Source organism: Leopardus geoffroyi, chromosome C2, assembly GCF_018350155.1.
Source record: "Leopardus geoffroyi isolate Oge1 chromosome C2, O.geoffroyi_Oge1_pat1.0, whole genome shotgun sequence".
Classification (NCBI taxonomy): Eukaryota; Metazoa; Chordata; class Mammalia; order Carnivora; family Felidae; genus Leopardus; species Leopardus geoffroyi.
In genome coordinates, this window is record NC_059333.1 from 10,891,025 (window position 1) to 10,906,599 (window position 15,575).

Below are 15,575 nucleotides of genomic sequence, written 5' to 3' on the forward strand. Positions count from 1 at the left end.
ACTGTTTACTGCTGAGACCTTCCTCATTTTTCTTCTGTAACATTTTCCATCTTAAGAAGGGTGGTCCCATTCAGCTGAGGAGCATGGTGTCTGAGTGGCTGAATGGAATTACTACCAGTGGAAACTATGTTGCAAGAGGAGTTGATAAAGCAGCTGCAAGGCAAACCTTGGCTGTTTTTTCCATCCTCCCCAAGCAAAGTTAATTAGCATAGGGAAAATGACTAAGGTGTTGACGTCACCTCTTTCCAGTAGAAACTTACACTCTGTCTCTGTCTGCCTAAAAGCATGCAGGACTTGACTCAGGAATTTGCTGTCCAAACAGGATGCTCTAGAAGCTGTGCTTTTTTTTTCCCAGGGGGCTGGACTTCGGTGCTTTATAAGGGCCTGCTGGAGCGACAACCTCCAGCCTCTTGCAAGGGACCGTCACTTGGGGCTTGACTGCCTGAGTCGCTAGTGCTTTCGCTCTAAGAAAGCAAGATGCACTTTAGAAACTTCAACTACAGCTTTAGCTCCCTGATTGCCTGTGTGGCAAACAGTGATATCTTCAGCGAAAGTGAAACCAGGGTAAGGCTTCTAATATAATGTGATTTTTGAGAGGTTTCAAAGCACTGTGTTAATTAGAAATAGCAGCTGAAATATTTGCGGGGGTGCGATGTGGCTGTCTTGCGGGTTTGGGGGTTTTGAAATAAGTCCAAAATATTTGGTGCTTTATCAAACAAAGCTGTTGCCCGAGGGATTAACTGTGAAGGAATGTTTAAAGCTCTCAGTATTTGAAAACATCCAGGTCCCTTGGCCAATCAGTAATGCAAAGTTTTAACATGATTTGTATTTTTCATTCTGTGTAGGTTGTAAGCAACCTTTTAGAGGCAAGCTTTTTCTGGCCGTGAACAGAGCGTTTCACTTTGACATCTAGAGATCAGAACAGTGTAATTTTATCTTGGGAAATAAATATCGCAAGGATATTTGTATGTCTGTGGGCCTGTCCTCAAGTTTTCAGCTTCCTTTAGCTAGGGAAAATGCAGCCATAGCAAACAATAAAACTGGATAAATATCTTAAGTTTAAGTGTGGGGAAGCAGCTCTCATTGGTGGTAATTAGTACAATTAGTCATTGTAATCACCGTGCTTTTCTTCTTCATTCGATTAAGATGTAAGATTTCCATCAGTAGCTACCCAGCTGTCTAATTGATCTTTAACAATATTGTATATGAGTGAGTTCTGTGTGTTGTGTTTGGGGAATGGTGTTCGTGCTATAGGCTTTAGAGCCCATGCCATATTGGGACATGTGAAGGATTTTTTTTTTCTTTAATCAAATTGAACTGCACGAGTGTGTATGATGCTTGACAGCTAGGACTGTGGTTTCTGAACGAGGTATCAGCACATTCTATGTGTGAAAATCCCACAAAAGCTACGTATTTCATATTAGCCTTATGTGAGTAAAATCATTCTTTATTCAATCAAAGAGGGACAGCGTCCAGCAACTATAAGAGCTGATCCCAGCTGTCAGAACAAATAAGATTATTTTTTAGGAGAATGGCGTCATAGTGATGTGGATTTAACAGACTCTGTGTGCCTTCTCTTGTGGTCTGGTCCTGAGCCCTGACTTGTATTCTAAAAATATTCCTCAAAGTCATCTCCCCTAAATTCTGAATCATAACTCCAAAGCTAAACAGTGGGTCACAATGCCTATTGATGAGGTCATGCAAAATTCCAAATATATATGCACAGACCCTGCGCCAGAAACTTGCCAGAGCTCCCGCTGGAGAGAGGTGGGGAAAAAGTCCGCCAGCAGCCAGATGAAATCCTCTGGGAAGCATCTGCTGTGTAACATTTTTCTCATTCTTTGCCTCTGCAAAACCCCTCAGAGGTTTTCATAAACGAAAGTAAAGCCACGGGATTCAGAGAGAGAAAGTTGGTGAGTTGTTACCACCCCCACCCTTGGAACAACCTGCCTGGTGCGCACGGGCTGACCGCCCCCGCCCCCACGCTGGAACACAAGTCCTGTCCTGCCCGTGAAGCCTCTTGCGCCTGGAAGTGCCATGCCCTTGCCTCTCTCTAGCACTGAACATTCTTGAAAATGTTCTCTCTTGTAAGGCGTCCCCTCTCCCCTCTGCAGAAACTGCTTTCCGCAGGTTTCCAAGGTACTCGGTGCGCCCCGCCCGCCTCCTCCTCGACCTCGGTCCCCTTTGTAGAAGGCGCGCCCCTCCCCCAATGGGACCCTCAGCCGGCCCTTTCTGCCTTGCGCAGACTTCCCCCCACCCGTCCTTACTGTTCAGTCTGGAAGAAAAGGCTCGGAGGGTAGGACGCCTCACCGTCCATACAATCTTTCTGGAAGTTTTGACTGTCTATCAACTCGGTCTCTGGTTGGAGCCTTGAGACCTCGCTGTGGTCTCCCATCTCGCCCCACACGCTCCCGCAAAAGCCACCACTCTAGGACCCAGCCCAGCAGGGGACTCTCCACACAGCTTCTCCCAGAAAGTTGATGAGCTCCTTCCTGAATCTAAGCCTAACACCCTTGGACTTGGGCATTTCCATCCTAAGAACTCATGCTGTTTTGTAATTTTCACTAGGCGTTGTAACACTAGAGCTAGAAATATACATACATTGTAGCCCGCATGCAGAAATGGATCCATTTGTGGGAGGCAAACCGTAAGAGACTCTTAACTGCAGGGAACAAACTGAGGGTTTGCTGGAGGGGAGCAAGGCGGGGGATGGGCTAAATGGGTGCTGGGCATAAAGGAGGTCACTTGTTGGGAGAGCACTGGGTGGGGATTCTACTCATGAAACCAATACCACACTGTATGTTAACTAGCTTGAATTTAAATAAGTAAAAATTTTTTTTGAAAGGAAAGAAAGAAATGGGTCCATTGGCAGTACATTAATTTTTAAACCAGTATTATTTTAGAGAGTTAAAAAGTAACAGACTCAGTGGGAAAATAATAGGGAGATTTCTTTTTAAACCTCTTCCTTTACACTGAGAAATGCAGGGTTTCTTATTAATTTCATTGTTTCCCAATGCAATAAAATTAAAAAGAAAAATTTTTTTAATGTTTATTATTTGAGAGAGACAGAGACAGAGACAGAGAGCAAGCAGGGGAGGGGCAGAGAGAGAGGGAGACACAGAATCTGAATCAGGTTCCAGGCTCGGAGCTGCCAGCACAGAGCCTGACTTGGGCTCAAACCCACAGACCACGAGATCATGACCTGAGCTGAAGTCTGCTGCTTAACCGACTGAGCCACCCAGGTGCCCCCTCCCCCCACAGTGTTTTGTTTTTTTTTTTTCAAATGAGTTCCAGTGTTTTTAAACCCTAAAGAAACATCTGATATACACAGCCACCCCCTGTGTTGAGCAGTGGGGGTGGGAGTTCACTAGGCCTGGGAAGGTTGTTGGACATAAGGAATTTTTGGGGGGGGTGACAAATTACCAAGCTGGACATCCTTGGAATGTCCTCCTTTCCTACTTTCAAAAGAATGTTTCTGCGACTGGTAATTGTTTTGCTGATTGAATGAATTTAAGAAAGCCTACATTCTAACTTTCTTAGAAAATCACCTGTATTAGAATTTAAAGGCGCCAAAAGCAAGCCTTGCTTTTCTTGCAAAGAAAGAAGGCTGGCTTTTCTTGTCTAAGAAAGAAGTTGGGTGTTCCCGAAATGACACGAATAATTCCCTTCCTCAAGTGGAAATGCGATGTAGTCCTCAGGACTCCTATGCGGGTATATTTTAACTCCTTTTATTTTTGTTATTACTTTTCAGGCCAAATTTGAATCCCTCTTTAGGACATACGACAAGGATATCACCTTTCAGTATTTTAAGAGCTTCAAGCGGGTCAGAATAAACTTCAGCAACCCCTTATCTGCGGCGGACGCCAGACTCCAGCTGCATAAGACTGAATTTCTTGGAAAGGAAATGAAATTATATTTTGCCCAGGTGAGTTGAATGCAGTGATACACCTGCTTCTCCCTCTCACCCTTTTTAAAAGTAGCTCAGACGTTGATTATGTTATACATTGATTTTTTTTTTTAATGCATACGCATTTCAATTGCAATGTTGGAATTAAAAGTATACCCTGGGGGCGCCTGGGTGGCTCAGACAGTTAAGCGTCTGACTTCAACTCAGGTCATGATCGCACCGTTCGTGGGTTTGGGCCCCGCGTCCGGCTCTGTGCTGACAGCCTAGAGCCTGGAACCTGCTTCAGATTCCCTGTCTTCCTCTCTCTGCCCCTCCTCTGCTCACACTCTCTCTCCTCGAAAATAAACATAAAAAAAAAATTTTTTTTTTAAGTAGATCCTATTTTGTACCCTTCCTTTTTCACCGTGTATCATTCGTGATCATTCTACCGCAACATTAAAATGTGTTTAATAAGATCATTTCCAGGTACGTAATATTCTACCATATAGATATTTCAGACATATTTAAGCAGTCTTTACTCTCAGACATTTATCTTGTTTTCCAATGTTTCACTATCACAGATAACCCTGCAGGGAACATTGTTACATCTCCACCCTTTTTTTTTTTTTTTTTAATTTTTTTAACGTTTTATTTATTTTTGAGACAGAGAGAGACAGAGCATGAACAGGGGAGGGTCAGCGAGAGGGAGACACAGAATCCAAAACAGGCTCCAGGCTCCGAGCTGTCAGCACAGAGCCCGACGCGGGGCTCGAACTCACTGACTGTGAGATCTTGACCTGAGCCGAAGTCGGCCGCCCAACCTCGCCCAACCAACAGAGCCACCCAGGCGCCCCTCTCCACCCTTTTTTTAAGCATGTTTATTTTGTCATTTAAATGACAAAAGCAACGCAGATTAACTGAAACAATCCAAGTACAGTACAAAAGTCCCTAAAGTTAAATAGGTAGATACATTTCTCCACTCCTCCTTCAAAGCCATCGCCTAACATAACCACCTTTGAAAATCTAGTGTGAATCCTCACACACTTTCCCCTTCACATATACAAACATACAAGTGCATGAGTATGAGTTAATTTGCTTGCACAAAAAGAAAAAAATGGAATTACTACAGCCTTCCCTTTTATTTAGCAGTGTATTGTGGACAGCCTTTCTGGTCAACGTGCCCGGCTGGGTTGAATTAAAACTCTTAAGAATTCATTTTGAGGAAGGCAAAATTCATACTCTAAATTTTCAATGTCCCGCCTATTTAAGAAAACATCAACATGGGGTGCCTGGGTGGCTCAGTCGGTTGAGTGCCGGACTCTTGATTTCAGCTCAGGTCATGATCTCACAGTTTTGAGATCGAGGCCCGTGTTGGATTCTGCACTGAACGTGGAGCCTGCTTGGGATTCTCTCTCTCTCTCTGTTCCTCTCCTGCTTGCACGCGCTCTCTCTCTCGATCTCTCAAAATAAAAAAGAAAGGGAGGGAGGGAGAGAGAGAGGAAGGAAGGAAGGAGAGAAAGGAAGAAAGAAAGAAAGAAGAGAGAAAAAGAAAGAAAGAAAAAAAGAGGGAGAAAGAGAAAGAAAGAAAAGAAAGAAAAAGAGGGAGAAAGAGAAAGAAAGAAAAGAGAAAGAAAGAAAGAAAAAGAAAGAGAGAAAAAGAAAGAAAGAAAAAGAGAAAGAAAGAAAGAAAGAAAGAAAGAAAGAAAGAAAGAAAGAAAGAAAGAAAAAGAAAGAAAAGAAAGAAATCAAACATCAGCATGTGATTAAAAGCAAGCGATCTCCAAAATGGCCCTTGGCCTTGGGATGAGTAGCGCTGGGAGAACCTTTCCTGCTCATTCAGGAGGGTGGTAGTTAAGAGTACAAGGCTGTGGGCGTGGCTAGTCTAACACTCTAAGGTTTGTGCAGCATGTTTCCAGGAACTGGCTCAAGGGTTAGGGCTACTGACTTGTTTCAGACCAAGAGCAGACCTGAGCGGGGCTTCACTCTGTGCAGGTTCTCGGCAGCACCGAGCCTCCCTCGGTGGAGAACCAGCCGTCTGCCAAGTGCGGGCAGCCACGTCGGCACAAGGCTGCCAGGCCTGGCTGGAAAGGAAAAAAAAAAAAAGAGTTAACCAGACAGGTAGCCAACGCTAAGAAAGCCTCCTGGTGGCAGGAGTCCCAGCCCCGGGTCGCTCTCGAAGGGCTGTGAATGGGTTTGCTATTTCTCTTGCTCACCACCCTTCTGGTTCTCCCCCACCCCCCAGACCTTCAATGATAAGGTGACCCATTTTCAAGGCAGCTCACAAAGTTCTATATGCTGTTGCATCTGGGGTCCAACAGGTTGGCCGTGGAAGGGGAAGGAGCTTCTCAGGTGCAGCTTTCTGGTTACGGCTCGTCCCCACGGGGGCTCTGAGCTCCCCAGGCCAGTAGAGGAGCGGAACCTGTGGAGACACTTCCTGACCCTGGGAGGAGGCCACCTTGCAGGCCCTTCAAGTATAAATTAGAGCTAGGATGCCCTGCCCCCTGGTGGCAGCGCAAAGCACGGGTTTTCGGCCTTGGCTCTGTAGAATGACTTTGTCCTTCCCCTTTTTCTGATTATTAAAGTAAATGCACGCTCAGTGTGAAAATTTGGCCGGGTTGGGGGGGGGGGGGAGTGAGAGGTTAAAATACAAATAAAACCCAAACTGGTAAGATTTTGATACAGCATCTTTCTGGGCAGCCCTCTAACCGCACGGACAGGACTTCTAAGCCCAGACTAGAACCATGGGTTATCGTTTCATGCTATTATTTTTTAGTTTTTTTTTTAATTTAATTTAATTTTTTTAGGTTTACATCCCAGTTCATTAGCATATAGTGCAATAATGATTTCAGGAGTAGAATCCAGTGTTTCATCCCCTACGCACAACACCCAGTGCTCATCCCAACAAGTGTCCTCCTCGATGCCCCCTGTCCATTTAGCCCATCCCCCCAGCCACACCCCCTCCAGCAACCCTCAGTTGGAGTCTCTTATGTTTTGTCCCCCTCCCTATTTTTATATTATTTTTGCTTCCCCTCCCCTATGTTCATCTCTTTTGTATCTTAAGTTCCACATATGAAGTCTTATGATACTCGTCTGTCTTTAACTAATTTCACTTAGCATAATACCCTCTAGTTCCATCCACGTTGTTGCAAATGGCAAGATTTCATTCTTTTTGATTGCCGATACGTATATACATACATACCACATCCTCTTCATCATTCATCAGTTGATGAATGACATTTGGGCTCTCTCCATACTTTGGCTATTGTCGATAGTGCTGCTATAAACATGGGGGTGCATGTGTCCCTTCGAAACAGCACACCTGTATCCCTTGGATAAATGCCTCGTAGTGCAATTGCTGGGTCGTAGGGTAGTTCTATTTTGAATTTTTTGAAGAACCTCCATGCTATTTTCCAGAGGGGCTGCACCAGTTCGCATTCTCAAGATAGTATTTTTTTTTTTTTTTTTTTTAATCTCCTGGAAGGTGGATCTTTTTTTCCTTCTTTGCTTTTGGCATCTGAGTTGGAACCGCAGAGGAAGGGAATTGTGGGGTACCACCGGGTGGGCGGGGGCCCTGGGACCCCAGCCCCACTTTGCCCTCCCAGAGGCTGTATCATCTTAGGGCTGTCGCTTAGCCTCTTGGAGCCTCTGTTCTGCCTTTGTGACCTGAGGAGCTAGAAGAAATGGCTGAGATCCCTGTGACGTCAGCAACAGTGCTTTATTTTGTCCATTTCTACTATGACGCTACTCCTTTCCCACCAGTCTCGGTCCGTGGTGATTCCTGGCAATCCCTGTCCTGGGAGGGCGCTCTAACCATGTTTGTGCCGTCACCCCTCTGCCTTCTCCATACGGACTGGGTCACGAGCCCCCTCCGGAACCGCATGCGTTCTGCCGCCCAGACGTAGGCTTGTCCTTTTGCGCCTGTCCTCCACAAGCTGTCACTGAGCGCTGTCGCCTCGCTTGGGTTCTTTCCTCCAGAAACCACGCGCCTGTATTTCTTTCTCTCCGCAGACGTTACACATAGGAAGTTCCCACCTGGCCCCCCCGAATCCGGACAAGCAGTTTCTGATCTCTCCTCCTGCCTCGCCGCCCGTTGGTTGGAAACAAGTGGAAGACGCTACTCCTGTCATAAATTATGATCTGTTATACGCTATCTCCAAGCTAGGGCCAGGTAAGCTGTGCTCTTGGGTGGGAGCAGGGAGACAGATGGGCAGAGGTGGCGTTCACGGGCCCAGACGGAGATGCTCACCTGCCTCAGGGAGCGCCTCCCCCCACCGTGGCCCCCCGCGTGTTTTGTGAATGGTTTCTAGTCGCTTTCATCTGCGACTGTAACTCAAGTTGCTGGGGACATGCGCACCTGCCTGCCTCTGGCCTCATTCCTTAGCGGGTCATGGATACCAAGCACCGTGACCCCTCGTTGCCAGCATCACGGGAATCCTTCCCGTCACCCACTGAGCACCAACCCCAGGCCCTGTCGCTCCAGGATGAGCAATTAGACTTGGAAAGGGAAAACAAACCACCCTACACGTTAGAAATTTCATCTTTATTCACGGTGGGTGATCTGATTCTCACCTGCTCCTTTGAATGTTCAAGGGAACCGTAGGGTGTAGTGAAGAAAGGGCCCCACTCATGCACGCCCCCTCTTGGCCCCATTGGGGTGCTCCCCAGCTGAGAAAGAGGAGTCTTCAGTCCTCCGATGGGACGAACGTGTGAGTGTTCGGGGAGATAACAGGTGCTCTGGCCTCAGTCTTCTTCTCCATACAGTGGGTATTACCCAGGGGAGCTGTGAGCCGTAGGTGAGACCGTTGTGTAGAAAGCACTTCAAAACGTGCCTGGCCCATAGGCTGCGCCCAACACATGATTTTTGGAAACAATCCGATGTTGGTGGTTCCTGTCCTACCTGCTGGGTTTGGGGTGAGCGGGCAGGTTCGTGAGGACGTCTTGGGGTGAAGCAGTTTGAGCTCCTGCCCTATCCACAGAGCAAACAAATACTGAGACCATTTCTTCTGGACCAGAAACCTGATGATACTCCTTTGGATTGAGGGTTTTATTTCATGGACCATCAATCAGCAGTTTCGTGTTGAAAAGATTACATTTCTGAACACACTGCCCCCAGCGGAAATCGCCTCCGTGGGAGAAAGCTAGAATCCCGTTACTCACTGCCGATGGTGGTGTCAAGGCCAAGGTGGACCTGGCCAGTCCGAGGAAGCGCGAGCTCCTGGCTGAGGTGCCTTAGCCGAGCTGAGGGCTGGAGTCTGCCGGACGCTAGACAATAGAAGAAACGGGTCCTCCAGCTGGGGGAGGTGACAGACTCCTCCAAGGGCAAGGAGTGCTGCTGAAGGCAGCCCTTCCCACTCCAGAACCTACCCCTCCTTTCTGATTTGAGAAGCCCTTTCAGAAAACACATAATCCAATCCATTCGCCCTTAGTTTACGTGACAGTGAGCTGGAACGAGATCTCACACTGGGCCGTGCTTTGCCGCCAGCAAGATTGCAAAGAGTTTGCAAATGTGGCCCTACACTGAGGCCTTCTGGACCCTGGCTGATGGGCAGGTAGATAAGGACCCTGACCCCACGGCAGTGATCTTGTGAACCTCCACCTCAATTCCCTCCCTGACAGAGCTGAGGCGCGCTCACCTTTTCAGATGCAATTGCCATGAACGTTCCAGATAGAGAACCGGCAAGTTCCTTTCTTATGAGGAAAAGTGCCTTCTGTGTTCAGAGGCTCCCCAAAGCAGCGGGAGGCGGGAAGGTCTGGAATCGGGCTGGGGAAGAGCACACAGAACTTGAAGGAAAACCCACCTCTGCACCCCGAGGGGGCGGAGCCAGCCGAAGCAACCCCCCCCCCCCCCACCTGCTTAAATCGTAGCATTTCTACTACTCCCCGCCTCCCACCAGTCAGGATCCGCGCCCTATTTGTCAACATTAGTAAAACTAGGTGACACTTAATGGGCCTGGGGACCGTGCAGCAGGTCTCAAGCACTTAGCTTGTACTTACCTGAGCAGCTCTGTGAGGTCAGTGCCATAATTATCCCATTTCTCGGAGGAGGCCGTGGAGGGTCACAGGAATGAGAGGGAACGTGCCTTCGCACGGGCTCCAGGTCCTGAGTGGAGGGAATCACAGGCCACGTGTGGGCCCCCCTTGTGGCCTGTCTCCAGTGCGAACCACCTCGGTGGGAGCCTCAAGAGGGAGGCTCATGGGGTGCCTGGGTGGCTCAGTTGGTTAGCCATCCAACTCTTGATTTCTTTTCTTTTTTTTTTTTTCGTAATGTTTACTTATTTTTGAGAGGGAGGGAGAGACAGAGTGCAAGCAGGGGAGGAGCAGAGAGAGAGGGAGACACAGAATCGGAAGCAGTTCTCCAGGCTCTGAGCTGTCAGCACAGAGCCTGACGCGGGGCTCGAACTCACGGATCGTGAGATCATGACCTGAGCCAAAGTCTGACGCTCAACCCCCTGAGCCACCCAGGTGCCCCCCGACTCTTGATTTCTGCTTGGGTTATGATCTCACAGTTCATGAGTTCTCTCTCTCTCTCTCTCTCTGTCTCAAAATAAATAAATAAACTTAAAAAAGACGGAAGCTCTCAATGTCCTTTCCTAACGTGTTTTATTCGTGCACTGTCTCCCCGAATACATCGCACCACAATGGGGAAGCCATCTGGGTATTTTAGGAGGCCTGGTGGACACGTTAAGTGTCATCAAAAAATAAACTCCTTCCATTGCTTTCATATGCCTGGATTCAGTGTTTGACTGAAAGCAGAATAATATATAACGGTGACTCTGTGTGTGTGTGTGTGTGTGTGTGTGTGCGTGTGTGTAATTTTTTTTTTCCCCTGCTAGAGCCACCAAAGAAATACCAATCCAGAGCATATCTGGCTGTGTCCCTCGGTCCCCATTGAACGTCCGCAGAAGCCAGGCCGAGCAGACCCATACGTGCTCTTCTGTTTGCTCTTGTTTCTTGGCTCTCCGGTCCTTGCCCGAGTTACCCTGCATTTCTCTTCTTTCCCCAGGGGAAAAGTATGAATTGCACGCAGCGACCGACACCACCCCCAGCGTGGTGGTCCACGTCTGTGAGAGCGATCAGGAGAACGAGGAGGAGGAGGAGACGGAAAGAATGAAGAGACCCAAACCAAAAATTATCCAGACCAGAAGGCCAGAGTATACGCCTCTCCACTTAAGCTGAACTGGCGCCCGGAGGAAGAAGTTTTCTGAATCACACTCACGGAGAGGAATCTTTTTCTGTGCAAGTGGCCGCTCACAACTGGGGAGGTGGCAGCCGTGATCGCTGCGGCAGAAATTCCAGTTCGCGTTGCTCAGAAGAGAATCAAGGCTTTGTCCTCTGGTTCTAATGCTGGGCATCCGTCAATGTTCATGGCTTCCGGGAATGTCCTGGGCCAATCACTGAAGTTTAAGGTGATCGCACGAGGACATTTGGGCACGTCTCGAGAAAACCGATAACCGATCGTGTTTTGTACTTGTTCTTTTCTGGTAGGTTCTGTCTTTTGTCAAGGGCGGCTTGATCCCTGGGTGTGGGGAGAACCTTCTGTTTCCAACCAGCCCACGGGGCAGACTCTCTCTACTGGTAGGAAAAGGCACCGCGAAGCCACAAAGCGTCCGGTGCAGAAAGGCTGTGGAAACAACAATGCAGTGTGGGAATTGTAGTGTTTCATTTTTCTCCCCATCACGTTCTAATGTTTGTGCATGTATATTACGGATTTTCAGAACTAACCTCTGTTTGTGTATAGTTATGCCATTGTTGTGTTACATCTTTTGGGAAGATGGGAAAGCTTGAACAACCGATCGCCTTTCCAGATTCATGATTCTCTGCGACAGCACTCACACGTGGAATGCACCCAGAATACGTTCATTCAGCATCCTATCCATTGCAACATAGCCCTTGTGCTTTGGCAAAAGAAGTCGATCTGAAATTCCCACGTAGAGTTTCACTTCGTAAAGTGCAGAGAACAGCAGTGTCACTGCCAGCATTTAGTGGGTGAGAAATTTTAGGTTAGGTGTTTGGGGTCAGACCTCGGTTCCATTTATTTCTTTTCCGTGGTGGTTTGTACACATGAATCGTAGCCAAAATACCTTTCTGGGGAACCGTTGGTGGAGATAGTTGATTTTTGTTTTTTTAACCCCACTAAAACATCGAGATAAACCTGTAAATAAAGCCGATAGCATATTTTCATTCCCATTTGTACACTCGGGTGAAAAATACGGCAGTGGAATTGTAGTGTCAGAATATTACCCTACCTGTGACTTGTATGTTGTAGAAAACGCTGTTAAATGTCGGACAGGACTTGAATTCAAAGCATGTCAAGTGGATAGTAGATATGTGGTGGAATGCTAGGGACGCAGTGCCTTTTTCCCCATTGATTCCTGATGGAATTGTTACACTAGGCTAACGTCTGTAATTTTTTTCTGGTCGTAATGTGTGTGTCTGGTAAATAGGTATTCTATTTTGGCCTTACAACACCATAACGAAATTTGTCCTTTTGAAATCCCTAACGCCCAGTAACAGTGCATGCTTTGGAAATTTGGAAGGTGGTTTTCTTTAAGAAGCAATTGCATTAGGTTGTCCGTATCAAGAAATTGACGGGATGTTCTCAAAACCCTGTTTACAGTACTTGGTGAGGTGTTGGGGGGCCGTGAGGGAGAGACCATTGCCTAGCTGTTCAAGTGTTCCTGGCTAAGTGCTTTTAAACTGGAGAGGCTAACCTCAAAATATTTTTTTTAACTGCAGTCTATAATAAATCAACACAATATCCTCTTTACGGAAAGCTTGATCTCTGTGCCCTTTTATTTCTGATGATCGGTCTGTGAACCCTGTGAACCTTGCCGTCTCCAAAGGGCTCCTTCCTTCGTCAGCTGCCATTGAGAAACTTGTGATGCTCTCCTGTGGTTCGTGGAGGGTTAACCGCACTAACTGTATATCACCTAGTAAAGCGGAAAACGGAGAAAACCGAAATCGGGAGTCTGGGTATTTGCTTTGTGGAGGGAGACGAGGAAAACCCTGTTCCCCGGCAAAACCACCAGCTCCAATAAGCAACAACGTTTCTGATCGGTCGTAGGAGGAGCTGTCTTTCCTGCTAGAAGCCCAGGCTAGACACTGAATGACAAAGGCCAGTTAATGTTCCGGAAGTCTGTCTCTGAGCCTTCCGTCTGAATCCCAAGCAGCCTTTCCCCCGGAGCCCTTAGGACACGTGGCGGCGTGCTTTCTGTGCGTGCCCACAGAGGCCCAGACAATCCAGGGTTTATTGGCTGAACTCTAGCAGACGACATTAATCTTGATCAAGGTTAACATTGGGCACTTTTCCGTGAACGCTCACATGCTCTTGTGTTTTTTTTTCTCTAAGAATAGCTCCTCCGGTCGTGTCCAGGAGAATTTACATATTTTCAACCCGTCGATGTTTGACGTTTAAACATGTTGGAAAATCCATTTTTCAGTCGGGTGGCCAAATCTGATTATCGAGCAGATTCACTAAGTGACTGCCTCGTGAGGGAGGGGGCTGCCATTCATCGTCCTGTTGAGTAGCTGGGAGCCCAGTAAGCCCAGTGTGCCAGCCCAGGATCCTATTTCATAAGTAACCCTGGAATAAAATCAAATCGTGTTGTCAGTTGTCACCCTTCGCCACTGATTGAATGTGTCCCTTAACTAGATTTTGATAGGACGTATTTCTGATCCGGGGGTAACTGGCTTAAGGGTCATCCGAGGAAAGAAACCCGGCCCCCCACGAAAGGTATGCTAAATCCAAGGGACGGGTGGTGATGGATGGAGAAGTGTTAACATTAGTCAGTAAACTCAGATTTCCCGTCGGTCCCCTTTGCCCACCTGGGAAAATGTAAGCAGACGGTCCCGCTGCCCACAGAGCCGACAAAGCCTAGAGTAGAAATCACAAGTCAACGAACATCTTCACTCAGGACGGTGATGTCAGGTGAGCAGTTCTGTGGCAGCCTCAGCTGAGCTTCTGAAACCCACAGTGCATGCGATTGCTGGTTACCAGGCTGATGGCCATGAAGGGCCCCAGGTCACAAGCGTGCTCAAGACTCAGACATCTCGGGGCGCCTGGGTGGCGCAGTCGGTTAAGCGTCCGACTTCAGCCAGGTCACGATCTCGCGGTCCGGGAGTTCGAGCCCCGCGTCAGGCTCTGGGCTGATGGCTCAGAGCCTGGAGCCTGTTTCTGATTCTGTGTCTCCCTCTCTCTGCCCCTCCCCCGTTCATGCTCTGTCTCTCTCTGTCCCAAAAATAAATAAACGTTGAAAAAAAAAAAAAAAAAAAGACTCAGACATCTCTTTGGCCCTGCTCCTCAGAGGGCCCCATGAAATGCAAAGCAACGGACACAAAACAGGCGGAACCGTGCAGAACACGCCCTTTGCCACTGATTGAACGTGTTCCTTAGATAGATTTTGATGGAACATATTTCCTTTTTTTTTTTTAAGTTTATTTTTATAGGGCACCTGGTTGGCCCAGTCGGCTGAGCGGCCGGCTTTGGCTCAGGTCATGATCTCACAGTTTGTGGGTTCAAGCCCTGCCTCGGGCTCTGCGCTGACAGCTCAGAGCCTGGATGGAGCCTGCTTTGGATTCTGTGCCTTCCTCCCTGTCTGCCCCTCCCCCACTTGTGCTCTGTCTGTCTCTCAATAAGTAAACATTAAAAAAAAAAAAAAGTTTATTTTTATTTGAGAGAGAGAGAGAGCAAGCAGGGAAGGGGCAGAGAGAAAGAGGGAGAGAGAGAGAATCCCAAGCAGGCTCCGCTCTGCCAGCACAGAGCCTGACATGGGGCTCCAACCCATGAACCGCGTGAGACCATGACCTGAGCAGAAATCAAGAGTCAGTCACTCAACTGACTGAGAGCCCCCCAGGTGCCCTGATAGGATATATTTCTGATCTGGCAGTAACCGGCCTAGGGTCATCCAAGAAAAGAAACCCAGCCTCCGTGAAATGTATGCTAAATCCAAGTGAAGGGTGGTAATCGATGGAGAAGTATTAACATTTCATGCGGCTATTAATATTTGGATTATGAACATTGATTTGCAGTCACCAAGCGTTTAAGATTTTATATTTCCAGAATGGAGTGTGAAATCAGTGCCCACAGGTGATGGGGGTTTTCGGAGAACTTTAATTTTCAGTGACATGTATAGAATTCACTACAAAGGAAATAGATCTTATCAAATATTAAATTGCAAAGGATTAACTACAGTATATGGACATGTTATGGCCAAAAAATGAATCAGCAGCTGGGGCATGTCGTGCTCTAAATGTATTGTCATAGGTTTGCAGAACTCTGTGGAATATTTGCCTCAATATATTAAGTGCCTATCAAGTAACAGTCATCGAAAGGTCAATTCAGAGGGAGACTATAAGTAACCTGAAAATTATTTGGGAAGAAGTTAGAGTATATGGAAGAAATACATTCTTTCTCCCCTAATTCTCTGGTCTTCTGATTCCTTAAAGACATGTAGGGGATGTTTTTTCTTTTCAAGTAATGCCACCCCTCTTGGCAATCTCTAATTCACATCTGAAATTCTCACTCTTGTGACTCCCCAAAGCTACATGGCAATCAGGTAGATGGATTTTATTCTCACATACCTCATTTTCTTCAGTGCCGCCTCTCTGCTGTGCGGGAAAGGTCATTTTAATCGTGGCTGTGTTTATGAACGGCGGAAGGAAATTATGTGAAAGTGATTGAGATGTGGTG

General features: G+C 47.3%; 1 protein-coding gene across 3 annotated transcripts in view; it reads left to right on the plus strand.

The window, feature by feature from the left end:
* RCAN1 (regulator of calcineurin 1) overlaps positions 1–12,659 on the plus strand; it is a 102,966-nt gene extending 90,307 nt beyond the window's left edge. For 2 of the 3 annotated variants that reach the window (XM_045501446.1, XM_045501448.1), the window contains exons 2-4: positions 3,752–3,925; positions 7,895–8,054; positions 10,890–12,659. In XM_045501446.1, the coding sequence (XP_045357402.1) occupies positions 3,752–3,925; positions 7,895–8,054; positions 10,890–11,062 (507 nt within the window). In that variant the 3' untranslated portion in view covers positions 11,063–12,659. Of the gene's footprint in view, positions 1–360; positions 565–3,751; positions 3,926–7,894; positions 8,055–10,889 lie in introns of those variants that run through there. The other variant, XM_045501447.1, reaches the window with a different exon arrangement.
* Positions 12,660–15,575: the final 2,916 nt, after the last annotated feature.